The sequence below is a fragment of the Grammomys surdaster genome, unplaced genomic scaffold (assembly GCF_004785775.1).
Source record: "Grammomys surdaster isolate TR1022 unplaced genomic scaffold, NIH_TR_1.0 278, whole genome shotgun sequence".
Taxonomy (NCBI): domain Eukaryota; kingdom Metazoa; phylum Chordata; class Mammalia; order Rodentia; family Muridae; genus Grammomys; species Grammomys surdaster.
Genome location: NW_021604719.1, coordinates 4,564,274 through 4,582,362, shown reverse-complemented (window position 1 = coordinate 4,582,362; position 18,089 = coordinate 4,564,274). Strand labels below are relative to the sequence as shown.

The 18,089-nt window shown below is 38.9% G+C and overlaps 1 protein-coding gene across 1 annotated transcript in view; it reads right to left on the bottom strand.

Annotated features, from left to right (window-relative positions):
• Positions 1-583: 583 nt before the first annotated feature.
• Positions 584-18,089, bottom strand: part of Lvrn (laeverin) — a 53,035-nt gene continuing 35,529 nt past the window's right edge. Inside the window, exons 14-20 of the mRNA XM_028777223.1 lie at positions 16,330-16,483; positions 14,982-15,076; positions 11,326-11,433; positions 10,450-10,617; positions 10,125-10,262; positions 5,106-5,181; positions 584-809 (exon numbers count right to left, since the gene is read on the bottom strand). Coding sequence (XP_028633056.1) covers positions 669-809; positions 5,106-5,181; positions 10,125-10,262; positions 10,450-10,617; positions 11,326-11,433; positions 14,982-15,076; positions 16,330-16,483 — 880 coding nt within the window. The 3' untranslated portion in view covers positions 584-668. The remainder of the gene's footprint in view (positions 810-5,105; positions 5,182-10,124; positions 10,263-10,449; positions 10,618-11,325; positions 11,434-14,981; positions 15,077-16,329; positions 16,484-18,089) is intronic.

Below are 18,089 nucleotides of genomic sequence, written 5' to 3'. Positions count from 1 at the left end.
TTGTGACACCATTGACAGTAACAGCCAAGTAAGAGTCCAAGATGCAGGCGCTGCAGAGAAGGGTGGGAGGGGAATGACGGTCTGTCTGTCTGTTTTGCTTTGCAGCATCTGAAAGAGTCAACTCCTCTTTCAGACTTGACTTAAGTTGGCTTCCTTTGGTTGAGTTGCGTCCTAGTAGATCTCATCTATTTATTTCCAGCTTCTATTTCCTTATGTCGCCTTATGTTCCCACCAGCCTTTCATTTTTAAACTATTAATAAGGCATAGAGTACTTCAGGTCTGGATTTCCATCCGGGTTAGAATGTGCTCCCTATGGATGCCACTGATGTCATGCTCACTGGCCGTCGTTTCATCAGAATAAGTGATGCTTTCTTAGGTCAATCTGGTTCTGTTTGTTGTTGTTTTTTAACAAAGCAGTTAAAATAATTTCAGTGGCTTTCTTGTTCCGTGGGGCGAAGTTTGCACAGATATATGGCAGTGTTGACAAAATCTGCAGCGATCACAGATCCACGGGCAAGAAATGAAATCAGGAAGGACACGACTCTGGGTAGGAAATGGTACTGCAATAAAAGAAGCCACATGACTTTTCCAGTCACTAAATGTGAAAGCCAGAACAGTGAGTAAACAAGATTATAAGATACAAGAAGCATCCTGCAGGAAGCCACAGATTACGTGTTTTTCCGAAGCCACTCAACCACCCTGGCAATTTTCTTCTTGTTTTTCAGATTCTGCATCTTTAAGGCCTGTAATTTGGCATGAACCCAGATCCTCTGCTGCTCCTCCAACACAGTGCTGAGGAACTGCTGCAACTAGGACAGAGACAACTGATTAGAGCCACCAGACTTCTCACTGGCACAAACCAAAACAGAGTTCACAGGAAATAGCAAAATCACTTTGCAAAGAGGCAATGATGGTGGCCAGGGGTAGCTGTGCAGCCCTCCGGCATGTGTCCCTGGGAGGCTGTGACTGAGGCAGTGTGATTATCCCCAGGAGGGTGACATGTCAGCTGGAAGGAATGTCCATACAGTTAATTTGGTCTTACTAACTTCTGTTTCCAAAGTACATCATAACTCTCAACAAATAGTTACTGAACACGTACTGGATACTGCAAAAGCTTTGTGAACCAAGACATAGTGAGACCCTTCTCTATTTCTAAGGAACTTGGCAGCTTCCGGAGGGTAATACCAACACTTCTTATATCTGTATAGATGTTATTCTTCATTTCTGAATGTTTTAGTCAAATCGGCACTGTCTATAGATGCCACAATCTTTTATTTTTAGACTATCAGAACAAATAAACAATTCATCGAAGTTTAAGGATAGAAAATTAATATGCAAAAATCAGTACTGTTGGGTTGGAAAAATAGCTCATTTGGCAAAGTGTTTGCAATGCAACCACAAGAATCTGAGTTAAGTTCCCTCATTAAAAGTGGGGCACGGTGTCATGCTGTAGATGTAATTCCAGGGGCTAGGGTCCATCCCAAGCAGGCTGCCAAATTTGGCAGTGTTGTTCACGTGGATCTGGGTTTAGAGTGACACACGTGGAAGGAGTTATAGAATCTTCCTCCATGGTAAGGAGGGCCGGTGAGGTCAGGTAGTGTGTGACAGGGCAGTCCCTGCAAGAAGGCTCTAAGAAGTCAAGAGACACTTGTTGTGGACTTGGTTTATTGCTTGTATTATGTTCATTGGGTTCTCCAAAATTATGTGGGAATCCTGCATGTAAGACACTATGGGTCCCCACCTCCAGTGGGTTCTAACTGGTAAATAAGGTTGCCAGCAGCCAATGGCTGGGCAGGGAGATGGGACAGGACTTTAGATTCCTGGGCAAGGGAACCAAGAGAAGAAGAAGGTTTAGTACTGTCATGCTGGAGAAGCAGGAGAATCAGGCTTGAGAGCTGCGGGAGAGAAAGCATACAATCATGTAAGAGCCAGGGAGAGCAGCCCCAGGTCCTCCCACCCCCTACTGGGTCTAAGGTAGTAAAGAGGGAATATAGATTTTAATAAGTAATAATTCAGGAGTATAGGAGGAGAGGTATTAGCAACATGGAAGTTGGGAGTGGCCCAGACATTGAGCTGGTTAAGATATATTAAATATAAGGCTGTGTGTGTGTGTGTGTGTGTGTGTGTCTTTCATCTGAGAATCCAGAGCATTGGGGTGGGTAGTGAGGAGCTCGTGCCATCACCACCAGGGAGATTAGAGCAGATTGATTAACTACAGCTACAGACAATGAGAGGTCATTGTGTGATGCTGTGGAAATGAAGCCTGGATTGTGTCAGAGATCCCAAGGGATCAGAGGTCCTAGAGCCAAGGAGACCTTCAGACATGGAGTGGGGCCAGCCCAAGAGAGAGAAGAGTATTGCAGGCAGGAAAGGTGAAAGGACAGAGAGCTATCACTGTGTAATTAGCCTTTAGATTTTACAAGACATTACCATTAAGAGAATGCTTTGAATCTCAGAAGAGACTTTGTATATTGGACATTTAAACAGTGTTGAGACTGAAAGATAATAGGGACTTCTGAAGTTGGACTAAATGCATTTTATGTTATGATATAGTCACGAGTTTATGGGAAACAGGGAGTAGGAATGAGAATGGCCTTCAGAGACTCAGAAGTTGGAATGTGTGATCTCCATTTGATGGAACTGTTCAGAAAGGATTAGGAGGTGTAGCCTTGTTGGAGGTGTGTCACTGGAAGTGGGCTTCAAGATGTCAAAAGCCCATGCCATTTCCAGTTACATCTCACCCTGTGTTGTACTTGTGGATTGTGAGCTCTCAGCTACTGCTCCAGTGCCATGCCTACCTGCCTGCTACCATGCTCCCTGCCATGATGGCCACGGACTCTAACTCTCTAAAGTTGTAAGCAAGTCTCCAGTAAACTCTTCTGTAAGTAGCTTTGGTCATGATGTCTTATTAGAGCAACAGAGAAGTAACTAAGGCAGAAGTAATTAAGGGAGGGGCTCTAGATGAAGTATCTGAACAGACTTGAGGATTCACCAACACCCACACTTATTGAAGACCCCCTTGGCAGTGTGGAGGACACTGAAAGCCCATTGTTTGAAATAGTTGAGGGGCTTGCTGCAGGTAAAAGAATTTTAGTGACGGTACATATAACTTTTGACAATTTTTTTTTAAAGATTTATTTATTGTATGTACGTGAGTACACTGTTGCTCTCTTCAGACACACCAGAAGAGGGTATCAGATATCATTACAGATGGTTGTGAGCCACCATGTGGTTGCTGAGAATTGAACTCAGGACCTCTGGAAGAGCAGCCAGTGCTCTTAACCACTGAGCCATTTCTGCAGCCCATTGACAATTTTTTTTTAGGAAAATAAAAACTCTGGTTGGTTGTTTCTAGCCTCTCTGCATAAACTGACAAAGGAAAAGAATAGACTGTATGATAAAAATTAATCAACTTATTGTATCTCAGGATATACTGACAAAGGAAAATCTGCGAACTCTGTGGTAAAATTAATCAACTTATATCATCTACAGATACAGTAGCAAGAAAAGAAGGAACTCACTGATACAATTGACTAGATCCAGATGCACACAGAAACAATCTAAAGGTTTCTAAGTATGCCCTAGAAAAGAATCTTCTTTCCATCAGCCATAGACCTCAAGTTGCAGAAAAGCAAACCAAAGCTCTCGTTAAGAGACTGGCTGAATGACATCAAAATTCAACCTTGGAATTGATACCCAACCTTGGAGGGTGTCAGCAGTTAAAGTAAGGGCATTGATTGGTAAGGAATAGGATCATGTAACATTCGGTGGGGATGTGTTAGGGGACCCTACTGAGGCTAAGGACATTGAACCCCAGATTCTGAAGGGCTTGTCTCACCTGAGAAAGTAATCTCCCAACCCATAGCAGAGGATGCCCCTCCACTCTCACTCCTGCAATATTGATCTCTTTCCTTTTGCCTGAGAAAATTAATCCTTCATTGTCTGCTCAACCAGGAGAAATCTTCCCTGAAGAAGATGCCAGGGCCCTCTAATAGTTGCCTCTATGTCTATAATCAGACTTAAATCTGAGCAGGCTTCTGGGGGGGGGGTAGAAAGTGTTGTTCATGAGTAGTACTACACTATGAAAGGGCTTTGTCGTTATTGAACTAGATACCTATTCTGGCTTTACCTTTCCTGCACACACTGCTTCTGACAAAACTATCATCCATGGATTTTACAGAATGCTTTATCTACTGTTGAGGTATTCTACATTACAGGGCTTCTGACTGTGGAACTCATTTCACAGCCAGAAAAGTGTGACAGTGGACCTACATTCACAGAATCCATTGGTCTTACCATGTTCCCCATCATCCTGAAGCAGCTGGTCTAATAGAATGATGTAATGGCCTTTTGGAGACACGGTTACAGCAGCAATTAAGTGACAGAAGCCAGGAAGGCTGGAGCAAGATTCTCCACACAGCAGTGAATGATTTGAAGCCACATCCAGTATACGGTGTGATTTCTCCCATAGACACAACCCATAGATTCAGAAACCATGGGGTGAAGAAGTGACTGGCTACATTAGCTATCACCCTTACTGACCCACTAGGGATCTTTTTTGTTCCTTAAGTTCTGCCAGCCTAGAACTTTTGGTTCCAGATGGAGGAGCACTCCTGCTTGGGGAGACAACAAACATTCCAAGGATCTCTCAGACTCCTCCCTGGCCATTGTGGGCTTCTGAAGCCCTTAAGCCAACATGCTAAGAAAGGAATAACAGTGTTAGGAGGGGTGATTAATCCAGACTGCAAGGGGAAATTGGATTGCTTCTCTACAATGGAGGTGAGGAATATTATGTCTGGACTGAAAGACATTCTCAACCTTCCTAATGCTGCAACCCTTTAATGCCTCTTGTTGTGATGAATATTTGTTGCTACTTCTTAACTGTAATTTTGCTACCATAATATATTGTAATATAAATATCTGATATGCAGGACATCTGATATGCAACCTGGCTGCTTTGGAAAAACCTGATGCAATACCGATAGCACTAACAAAGCATAGAGAGATGATGCAGATAAGCATATGAATTTTAATCTTACGAAGTCAAATTATATCAAGAGCGCTTACCAAATATCGTTATACTTCCCAACACTTCCGGGACTTACCTCTGTAACCTGCTGATCTGTACTGACAGTACTCCCCAAGACACACACTAGGTCATCCAGCCATAGGGATCCATACCTGCAAAGCAACGAGATGCTGCGCACTGAGCGACAGGACCTGGCAAAGAAGCTGCATGTTTCAGCAGTAGATACATAGTATATACATAGTCTCCTCAATATCATCCTCACAAATCTAAGGGAAACCATGTACGGACTTGTTTAGCTTTATCTTTAAGTAAGAAATCTGTTATGCAGAGAACTACTAACACGAAAGAAATACTTATATATACTGTTTTGTGTAATAAAGCTTGCAGTGTAATCTAAACATCAATATATTTTTTATAGCAACAACTATAGGCATGTATTCTATGGGCAGCTAGAATTTATATACAATGTCTCAAAGTAAAATCTTTATAAGGATGTATATAAATAAATAAATGCTGTCCCTCAAGAAATAATAGTCAATATGTATTAAATTTCAAAATTCACTGACTAAAATGCTCTGTGGTGTAATTAAAGTTAAATTTGCGTATTTTCTGGCATGTGCATCTTATATTCTGACAGTCTCAAGATGTTTTGACACCATGATTGCTTTAGCTCTATTTAGGAAACAAAGATTGTAAAGTGTTATAAAGAAAGAACAGATACATACCAGTGCAAAGTACTGCTGTAGTAGGGGGGAGGGGGGAAGGACTTTTGGATGCATTAAAAAAGAAAGAAAATTTGAAATAGAATTATTATAGTGGATTAAACAAGAAATTGCCTTGGTAGCTAATATACATACTTCAAAACTCCTCTTCAAAAGAGGAGGATAAAGACAGGAGAGAGAAGTAGAGAAATCAAATTTGGGTTTACTCTTGCTAAAATACTGTCAAATGCTTTAATCTCTTTCTTTCATGATACATTATTGGTGACTCTGAGTTTATCCTTTCTGCATTCAAACCAACTGCATTTTTAGATTACAAGGGAAAACTTTAAGCCATATCAAACACAATAGCTGCCATTTCACAGAGCACAAAACCAAACCCTAAGTGCTGATTAGTAGACAGACAACAGACCAATGTTGTTTCACTTGCAGTTTGAGATGGCAGAGCTGGAAAACGTTGTCTCATATCTCTCTCCTGGGACAACTGGTCTACTAGAAAATGTGTACTTTAATGGTGCTAATATATGACCAGGCTCAGAAGGGCCATGCCTTTAAGGTGCTCAGTAGCTGAAAGTTCTGGCTTTCTTTCTTGGAAACGTTATAATCTAAATTAAAGCATGAATTATAGACATTTTTGAAGCCATGCCTTTGAATCTAGTTTGTCATGAAGATTCAAGACATAATCATGGCCAATGCTGACTATAACTTCAGTAAGCCATAGATACTCTGATATATAAGACCTAGGTGTGCATTCTTATGTCATTTAAGTGTATACACTTTCATTATTAATTTGAACTTCAGCTTTCAACAATTCATAATTGCACTGTTTATTCAGACAAAACCATTAACAAAATTGAATAAGACTTTCAATATAAGTTAAACACTAAAAATAAATGTATTCATTTGTAAAACATATTTACTTGAATATAAAATACTCTTTGTAGTAGAATATGCAAAAGAAGTAAACTAATTTGATTTGCCATAAATAGAGCATCTTCTATGAATTTTCTGTTCTCTAGAATAAAATATAAATGTAATGCACCCATGCATTAAAAGTTTATTCATTTACAATTCTACAAACTTCATGGAGATAATAAGACTTATTTAGAAGTTTTTGGTTTTTTTTAAAAGGGATTCTTTATATGTTTTATTTAATGTGCTTATATGGGTTAATTAAACCAACTGTGAGACAATCAACTCTTTAGAGAGTGGAATTTAAGTCTTGCTAGGAAGTTGCCAACAATTTCCTGTTCTCTAAAGGCAAGAACAATTCTTATGAGGAATAAAACTTACATATGAAGGCCCCTTTCATTAAAAGCAACCTTTCTCATTATTAAGGCCCTTGCAGTAGGAGACAGATTCTGAGCAGAAAAAAATTGCACAAGTATTAGGAAAATATCATTGTATGCCTTTGCCTTGCTCCTAGTTTTTCTTATACTTAACGTCACTATGACACATGTACCAGAATGACTGAACCAACCATTCCTTAATTTTTGAAGTGAGAAATCTATTTAGCTAGAAACAAGCGCTCATGCTTTATTTTCCAGTCTAGTGGCTTCCATTGGCTAACGAGGTGCTCATATGAGTTAGGCATCACTCCAAGATAACAGTGTTCTCCACTACCCATGTGATACCATGTATTGATTCCGGACTTGGGGAGTTGCTTAATACAACACTGAAGTTTGAATTTGCACCGGTGCTTTGCATGAGTCAACAAATTAATCAAGGGACTAGTTTAGATCCATCAGTGTTGCCCACTGACTTCTGTACTCTGATGAAGATGTTCTTTCGATGGGCTTTCCAAATACCGCAGCCTCTGGTCATATGGGACATTTCAAACAAGGATAATAGAACTGACAAACTGGGCCGGGCAGTGGTGGCACACGCCTTTAATCCCAGCACTTGGGAGGCAGAGAGGCAGTTGGATTTCTGAGTTTGAGGCCAGCCTGATCTACAGAGTGAGTTCCAGGACAGCCAGGACTACACAGAGAAACCCTGTCTCGAAAAACAAACAAACAAACAAAAAAAAACCCAAAAAACAAAAAAAGAAGAAGAAGAAGAACTGACAAACTGAATTTTAACTTTTGAAAATGTTGATGAATGGAAACATGAGTATCTACATTTTAGCTAGGGGCTATCAGATTGAGCAAAGTTATGTGGTTTGGTTTTGCTTGTTTTTCTATTTGTCAGGGTATTACATTGTAGCCCAGACTGGCTTGGAATTCATTATGAAGTTTGGGTTTGCTGTGAAGTCATGGTAATACTCCTGCTTCAGCCTACCAAGTGCTGGAATCACAATATTGACATATCACACTCAATTCGGCTGTAGATAATTTAAAGGCAGTATCAACTGGGCCCATGTTAAACTTTGTTTGAGTCATTTGGGAAACCAGTAAAAGGTAGAGATCTTTCATCTTATACCAGTTTTCAAGGGGCAGGTGTGCTTGGGAGTTTACCTGTTTATTAGCCACTCTGCCAAATTGCAGAGTCAAGCTCATTTGTCTGTGTAGATTGTACTAGGGGAGATATAGATTTGTATATATGTACATAAATAAATATATATGTGTGTGTATGTGGTACATACATATATGTATATCTGTGTTCATATTAGTAATTCATTAGGAATAGATATTATATATAACATATAATATATAATATGTCACATTACATATTATATATCATATTATATATAACCAAGAGTTAGATAACCTTAAACAAAAGATAAGAACAATGTTTTCATAATGTGAATATAATATGTATGTTTCTATGATGAGCTAAAGAAATAATGCAGTATAAATGAGTTTTCATCTATATAACTTTAAACTTTCTAATGCAAACAAACCTCATACCTTTTTCATGTTCTAAAGGTGTTCAATAAGTACTTACAAAATGTTGATTACTTTGTTCTATGAGGTATTTATGCATATCTATGGAATATAGATTTATTCTGAAAGAAGAAACTTCTTTGCAAAACTTCAGGTGCTTCAACCTTATCCATCTTCTATCTGCTAAATATACAGTGTCTAGGCACACACAGGGAATATTAATTTTTATCTTTTAAACATATGATTATATAATGTTCTAGAAGCAGGAGCCATCAAAGACATGCTCTCTGAGTTTTACATGTTAATGTATATTTTGTATGTATTGAACAGAAGACCTAGGACGCAAGATCTAATCCTAAAGGGTAAAAAATATAAAAACTCAATAATACAGAATCCAGATAAATAAAAGAAATCTGACCATCACTAGCAACATGTGCTATATTCAGGCTATTGATGTAATATTGTTTGTTCCAGGGTATTTGATCACATTGGGAACCCCAAGATTGTGAGCTGGAAAAACCCTGCAGTGGCATGGCTCAGCCTTAGCACATACCTTTCATCCAAAGCTAAATAAAGTCAACCCTAGGTCAAGAGGTAGACCAAGTGACCAGCTGGCAGGGAGTGAGCATAAGTAAACAGAAAGGAGGGACTTTGCGTTGAAGCACATCTAAGGCAGCGTGGAGAAGGAGCTTTTCCTTCTGGGATGTCAGTGGAGTAAGAGGGTCAGCTGGGTGCTTTCTCTGCCTCTCTGAGCTAGCAGGTTTTCACTCTAGTATTTGGCTCCTGAGTTTTCATTGGTAAAATTGAATGGTTGAAATTTTTGTTTTTTAAAACAAGTATTTCTTAAAGCCATGCTGATAGGTTTCATGAAATACATGAATGGATGGGGTATGTTCAAACCAAAAGTATGATTTATTCAATTTAATCTTACTTAAGAGAAACTTCTTGATGGATGTAATGGGGAAACTGAGGTAGATAATAGTATATGCATTCCATTTTCATACAAAATTAAGGGTAAGTGTTCTTCGATGTATTCTAGCTTGTGGTGAGACAAAATGGGGAAACAGTCATTGCCTTTTCAGTGAGTGAAAGAACTTTTCTCCATAATCAGTGTCCTGAGGTACCACAAACAGTGGCAATAGCCTATAATATTTCAGGTGTCTATTGTAGCCCACTGACCAACACTTGGAAAAGAGATAACCTATACCCGTCACTGGGCTTTTTACTTGATAGCCTATGGTGTCAGGAAGGAGTATAGTTCCCCCTTTATAGAAAGGCCTATATGCAAGCACCATATCAGAAGCACTAAATGGGCTCAGTGAATTAAAAAAGAAAAAGAATTCATGAAATTGAGAGGGAATCATCAGGGTGTGTGTGTGAGAAGAATAGAGAGGGAGGGAATGGGGAACGGGCTTGATCAAGACACATCATACTCTTGTTTGAAATTATCAAACAATAAAAAAAACTATCCAAATTATATTTTCTGGTCAAAATAGGAAATAAAAATAATTATCGAGTTAAATGAAAGTGAGTTCCTGGGTTCCTTCTTACCATTCAGTCACAGCTACCCAGTTGTCCATTAGAAAGTCTTTTGCAACATAGCGGCCAACTTCAGATGCTGCTACAGCTTCTATGATATTTGTATCATTAAAATGGAAGGGAACCACAGTGATGGAATATTCCATAAATCTACGAGAGTCCAGTTGTAAAATGTAAATAAGCTTTAGAATCCTGTGAAAAGTTAAATTTTCATGGCATTTTAAAAGCTCATGGTTGTAAGCAACCACACAAATATGTTTGTTTCTTTTTTTCTCTCTTTTTCGATATGGATTATGTTTCTCTAGCAAGAACGTTCAAGGTGAGTTGATAATCTCACCTGTTAAGTATCCATGGATCTTTACTGCAGCTCAGTGCATGAACAAGATGAGTCACGTCCTCTTCCTCAGTCTTATTGATGTAATGATTAAACAAAAAGTCCCAGTCCCTATCACTTCCCAGAGCAATGGCATTGCATAACACCACCCTTTCAATCGGAGGAGGTATTCTGAAAGGTATAAGAGGAGAAGGCATTCCCTAGTTCATAAACACAGTTATCCAAAGAGTCATACTCAGAAGCATAAAGCTAGTGACATCACTTGATAGCTGAGCTACAAAGGTCAAAGGTAAGGATGTAAAGAAGCAAGTGAGGGAGCTATCATTAGCTTTATGATAAGACTCGTCCATTTAGCAGAGTGGCTGAGTTTTCAAAGAAGTACTTTATAAACATCATAGCATACATCAGTAAAGTAGTTTGGTTTATGTCTCTATCACATTTACTGAGTTCATCTGAGGTGGTAAATGAAAGGCAATGAAGTCTCAAACACCAAAGTCTCAGCAGTTAATGAAACTGAAAACTCAAGTGGGGATGGAAAACTCCAATATATTCATATATATATATATATAACACTAACAAGCAATCCTAAAGAACAATCTACTAAGATATAAAACAAGCACAGACCACACAATCTGTAATCAGTTAACGAGAAAACTCAACAGCAGCCAAAGGCTGTGATCTCAATGAGTTCTAATCTCGTCACAGCCAGAACTGACTTAGATAATCTTATTTCTGAACGGGTGTCCGTAAAGGAATCAAGATGCTCAACCGAGAGAAAGCAGAAATGATTCCTCTCAACTCTAAGAACACCACCGGGGGAGAGAAACCACAGGCACTGACACAGGAGCTGGGTGAGGGGAGCTACAAGGAAGCTCTTACGCTGTCTCTGGATGAGCCATCCATTTTCTGAAGAGCTCTCTGGACAGCTGGAGACAGTCTTCAAGACCCAACCAACAGGCAGTTTCAAAAAACTTTTCCAGTGATAATCTTGAAGAAAAGAGTCAAAGCAAAGTGGTTAATTTTGAATTACCACTTTGTTTTTTGCTTCCAAGAATGTGTTTCACAAAACAAGAATTTGAAAACATCCCCCAGTACTATCAGGTTTCTTTTTAAAAATAGCTTCTATGATGACAAACATATTAAAGATTCAGGAAAACATTTTCAGAGAGGTCTTTGAGCACCAGCAAGTTCCTAAGAAATAATATTGGTTTTTTTTTTTTACAAACTTAGAAATAAATTATTCCCATAATTCATCTCCCTCAAAAAACAAACCATGTGGGTGTACACATACTATACATCTGTTGTCAATATACATTTTCCCTCTTTTACAAAAATTCTGTTATGGATTAGAACTATCCATGGTGTAGCTGATCTAACGTGCTGAAAAAGAGGATACTTTCTCTATTCAAGGAAAGATTTTTCTCCCCACTATGTAATTTGTTTTTCCCTTGCTAAGTAAGCATCTGAACCTTTCTTGACTGCTGTCAATTATTGTGTGCATGTCCAAAGAAAGACAGAAGTGTTTGTTTTATTTTTATAGCTAAGCAAGGGTCTGCATTACTGTCAAAACAAGTTCAAAGAAAGGCTCTGAACAACAATGAACCCAAGAATGCCATACTTTGTAGTATGTCCTGCTAAAGTCATCAAGTTTGGGGTCTAAGCAAAAGAAGCCAGACTGATTTTTATGTTGTTAGAAAATAGAAAAGCCTCTTTTGTTCCATCCTCTGGTTTCAATGCAGCATGGCCTGGACTTGGTGATGAGCCGATTTGGGATATGTGTGGGTGGAGGTCCCCTGACAGATCCTCTTAGAAATTTGTTTATGAGTTCACTCCCTCTCTCCACACAATTCAAACTTGGGCTAGCTGCAAAAAAGATGAGATTCTGTGAAATTTCACCTGTCCCAGAAGTTGCTTGAGGAGAAACACTGGCCCAGGATGCTACAAAACAATAGCTTTTCCACCCTGCTTTAGGAGAGTCTAGAATGTGTCTGGTTAACATGTGTGCTGCCTTGTTGAGTGTGTTTGTGCCTTCCTGTCCAATCACACAATCTGCCCCTGACACATTGTCTATTAACTTACCAATCCAGTTCTAGATAGACTTCTAGTTGTAGACCATGGCACTAATCTCTACTGCTTCATCAGAGTACTACTGAGTAAGAATGGTCATACTTTTGTATAGTTTTGGTCCGGTTGATTGAAGTTTGATGTTTCTAGAAGTTGTAGCTATAGATATTGGCTACCACCAACCTCTAGACATCCAATATACGTACACAATCATAACAGAGGTACCACAGCCTCGTGCTTCCTTTCAGCTCTTTCCTAAGCCATCATGAAAAAGTACTTGTTCCCATAGGATAGTCATTTACAGTAATCAAAAATGATCATATATAAGTGACTGATCAGGATTACTGTCAACGTAGTTCATATTTGCATCATCGATACAAATCTTGCTAACAATAGAGGATTGTTAAGTAACCAGTTAGAAATTAGTAGACTGAAAGGAACTGGAGGGTGAACCCCATCCCTTAATCAGCTGTAAGCCCTTATCCCCTGTGTCCCTGGTGACACAGTTTTGTATTGATGGATGAAGGAAGCAGAAATGTTACAACTGTCTCTGTAAGATTTAAGATATCATATTATATGAAGGGGAGGGAAGTGGAGGCAACAGGGCTTTGTATGCATATCTGTTACAAAGGTTGTTTCTTCCTGGTAAAAATGTATATTCTTACAGATTTTTTCTTTAATTCTTTTTTAATTTGCTCTGGTATATGAGTTTTAGTCAAAGAAATGGGATAAGAGTTGTGTTTCTGGTCCTATGTAGAGATGTGATCTTATAACTGCCAAGAAAAATTCTTATCCAGCAGGAGGCTTTTTGGTAAAGAGCATAGACACATCATTCAGTTCTCCCTTGAGTATTAATCCATTGTGATATTATAGTAATGCTGATCATAAAGAATGACCCCTCAGATAAGGTATCTGCTTTACAGGCTTTGGAAAACAGTATACAACACACTCTAAAATGTAGGTTTGCATATTGTCTATCCTTAAGGTTGTTCCACTTCACTTTGCAAGAAACTCTGTCTTTACATTAAGTCCCATGTGTCACATTTGAATTCTTTCAACAGAAAATACAAAGACTGGGGAGCTGAGAAGTAAAATTTTGCCAGAGCAAAATTCCAAGGGCAAGTCAACTTTCTACATGGTGACTTTCCTGTGACCTTTGGTCTCCTGGTGTAGAGTAGATGTCCGAGACACAACATTATACTCATAACAGGATACACTGGAAATTTCAGCCAGTACTGCATAGAGGTTGATGTCAAAAGTATCCCCTCTCCAGGAAAAAGACAGCAGGATGGGTATGGCCCTCATGCCTCACTGGACAACAACACGGGGACCGGAGCCATTACAAGGTCCCCTTCAATTACTAGAGGTCAGGCCTCTATTCCCGCCTTCACAAGATTAGAATCGCCATAGTCCTTCTATACTTAGAGAAGGGAGGAGATGTCAGGGGCAGCCCTCCTTACACACTGAAGGTCTAAAATCAGCCATAGGCCTAAAATCAGCAACAGGCCTGTCATACACGCATGCTAACACAAAGTCTTGGGTCTCTGTGGAAAAACACTGAAACAAATGGCTATAAGCTATTGTAAACAGGCAGCTTTTGTGGAAATTTACCAGCCTGAGAAGTCATAGACCTTGTAAATAGGTAGTCTTGGCAGATAATACCAACTTAGATAAGGACAAGTGAATCATAGGCAGAGTCATAGTGACCTGTCCCTTGAACCTTCACCCAGCCGATACCCTGTTCTGAAAGATATCTGTACTCCCCAGAACACCCACGCTCCAGTGTCATCCCCTTCCCCACATCCTGCCTTTTTGAGTTTATAACCCCTGTGCGAATAAGTAAAAATTATGATTTGATTTAAAATTAATTAATTAATTAAAATAAAAACAAAAGAAACCAACTCTACTTTTTTTTTTAAATTTCCAGTAGAGATTAAAAGAACCGTTGTGCTGTGGTCCAGAACATTTTTCATGGCGCATCTTATACCTTGTTAGTTAGACTGTCCTCAAACGCAGCCTTTTGTTGAGCTTGAGAAACTGGCAGTTGTGAATAGAAGTGCATTGAAACAAAGAACTATAGATGATAAAACTGCCAATGAAGTTCTAATGAGAGTTCTTCCTGTAATATAACTGTCACACCTAGTTAAATATCTATTACTTCTTCCAATAAAGAAAACTCATGTTTAGTGATTAAATAAATTTCAGTCAGTAATTTAACTCTTGAGAATACAGAGTTTAAACTTGTATGTGCACACACATGTGCACTGAAGGTCTATTAATGTCACAAGCTATTGCTTCCTCTAAGGATACACATAGTTAACAGGTCTGTAATTATTCTAAAATAACATGCAAATTCTCTCAGTAGTAGGCACTAAGATTTTAGTTATTAAAAAGAAAGATTCTCTTTCATAAATATGGAAGCCAATCTATTAAGTCATTTCATTCAATTATGACTACTTAAAAATACTTACAGAGATAAATAATTGTCTTGTAATGATGCCACATTTTCTCGAATTATAGCTGAATAAGTATTCCATATTGAGTTAAATCTCTTTAGTAAATACTTCTATAAATCACAAAGAAAAGTTACTATTATTTCTGGCACACAACACTGAATCCCAGTGCATTATTATTTATCTGAAAGATATTAATAGAGATACGACAGACACTTTTTCAGACATCGTCTTTGTTACTAAATATACTTGTTTATTTTTAAACTTCTCCAGGGTTAGTGCCTCACCCATAAAACCACATGAAGTGGTTTGTAACTATACCAGTCAAGTGTGAATGTGAGGTAAGCATACTGCCTGGCAAGGATGAGAGCCCAGTAGACATTAGCAATTACTGTTATTTGTTATCAGTCCAAATGTATCAACTGGTAAATATAAGGCTACAAAAGTCAGGTGTTCATCAGCCTTACTAAGAACCAACTAGATGCTATTGATCCACTGAAACTCTCTGAATCAGTACAAATGCCAGTTTGTACAGACATGGCCAAAACTAGTCACCAGAGTCTCCTCCTGTAAGTCTGCCTCCCAACATCCACTGAAGCTTCCAACATTACTTTGGATTCTAGAAAAAAGAAGACCTTGACTCTGAGGTGTTTACAACATCACCCTCAGAGTGACCCAGAAACTCACTTGCATTCATCAGTCAGGATTTGCTTGTGGACTTTGACTGTCCAAAGGGATGTTAAACATCTATGCTGATCTTACTCTGACATCTTCCAAATCCTATTCAAATCTACTGATGGGAATTTCCCCTCTTATGTTCCCTCCTTGATGATGACATGTCATTGTTTCATTCATAAATGCTAATTTCCATCTTTATCTTCTGAACAACCACAACCGCTTTGAAACTTTTCTTTTTTTTCTGAAACATATTTCTCGGGTTGAAATTGCTGATCTCATCTACCTGAATATTAGGGTTATGAACACAGGGTTGGTAAGACACTGTTTTCTTGCCTACAAATAAATTTTAGAAGTTGTTCCCAATAAGTACTATTTTTCTATAAGAAGAAATATCATTTATATACCTTCTGGGGTTTTTGCTTTGTTTGGATATAACCTAACTTCGCCAAGAACAGAAAACCCTACCAACCTGCCAACCTTATCCTTCACTCTACTCCAATACCAGGTCTATGGCTAATGTATTTTCTTCTAAGAATAATCAGCTGTAGCTACAAAGAAATAAATCACCAAACATCTGGAATGAATAGAACATTGCTTTTGGAAAGGCCTGTCCCACAGATGCTAGCCAGAACATAGAAGGAGGGAAGAAGAATTGATTTAAAAGCCACATAACAAAGCATGAAATTACCTTCAATAATGGGTATAAAGCATAGTTGTTCACATCATAAATAACTTTCCTGTTTATCAAGTTCACCAAGACTTCAAACCACACTAGGATTTCATCTTCTTCAGCAATGTACTTGGTTAAATCAAGTGCCGTCTCAAGTTCGATATAATTGTTTCTGTGTGATTTAAAAAAAAAAAAACCTCAAACACACGCTCAAAAACCTTGACCTGCTTAAGGATTGTCTCTATTTCCATATCTGCTCCATTTCTCAATGTCTAACTTCAACAAGACGTGAAAACAAACCAAGCAGAAGGGTGCCAACGGTCCTATTATAGCTCTAACATAGAACACAACCAATGCTGTCAGGCTTCAATGTCTACTTGGTTCATTCAGGCATCTACATTAGAAGCTGTCGAAAACCCAGGCCCAATGCTGAGAAATAAAATATGAGTGTTATGTGTTCTTATAACAATATAAATTCCATCCAACAGGTGTCAATCATTAGCATTCTCAGCCTGCTGCTCTGCCAACTGCTGGTGGGCAGAGAAGCCAGCATAGGACATAGTAGTTGCCTACAGCTAAGAGCCTCAGTGCAGAGTTCAGCTGGTACCTAGGAAATCGAGGAGGGCATCTCAGAAAGGGTAATGACTACTGAGAGTAAAGTTCCCAAAGCAAAACCACCAGTGGTACAGGGGAGGTCAGAGAAAGCCTCAAGACAGAAGCCCTTGAGAAGAGCACCAACAGCCATGTCTGATTGAAAAGGGAGAGACGGAAGCACAGGACAAAGAAGGAACACTGAAGAGCACTGTGATGGGGTGGCAAAGCCAACAGGCAGAGCATTCTATGTCTAGTGAGAAGTGAGGCTAGTGGATCATTCTGGGTCTAGTGAGAGACAAAGAGTAAGGATCAGGTGGTTTGAACCCAAGGAGATAATTGAAAATCAGAATAAAGAGTTAAGACTTCTTGGGAAGTAAACCTAATTTTTTAAGCACACAAAATAATGTGAGAGAGTTGATATCTAGGACTTGTATTGTTACAATGCTGAAGTCATAGTGGAACTCAAGGGAGCTAAAGGCCGACAGCTAAGACAAAAGGCCAGAAAAGAGATGAGAGAAGCAGCTTAGTATATAAGTAGTGAAACTGGGAAGGCACGAACTCAGAAGGTGTTACCAAGGACAGATAGATATGACATGACGAGGGGCCGAGCATGAGACAGAGACAGTAAGGATGCCTCTGAGGTTTCAAGTTTCAGCAATGGGGAGAATAGGAATACATGTTACACACACACAGAGAGAGAGAGACAGAGAGAGAGAGAGAGAGACAGAGGCAGAGAGACTAATTAATTAGTCTAATTAATTAAAGTGACTAATTAATTAATTAATACGAACAATTAGAGACAAAAATAAAATTCGGTGGTTAAAGTAATGAAATAATTACAGGATAAACACAAAGACAGGAGAAAGAGGGAGCGATGCCCACTTAGAACATAACTGAGCATCTTTCGTTTAGCTTCTTGTCATCTTATTGAGCCTTGTACCTCCAACAATCACTTAACTATAAGATGGAATGAGTCACACAAAGGAAGGAAGAAAACGCAAACGTGATGGTGCTTAAGAATGCTCACAGTGACAGGAAGAAGCCAGAAAACCAAGTGTTTGTGTCAAACTGTCAAGAAGCTAAAAGGATAGATCTTGGAGGATATGTCCAGCTGTATCCAAGCCATAGTGACTCTAAAGAGGTGTTTCAGCCAAGCACTGAGCAACAGGTGTCAGAGGAGACAA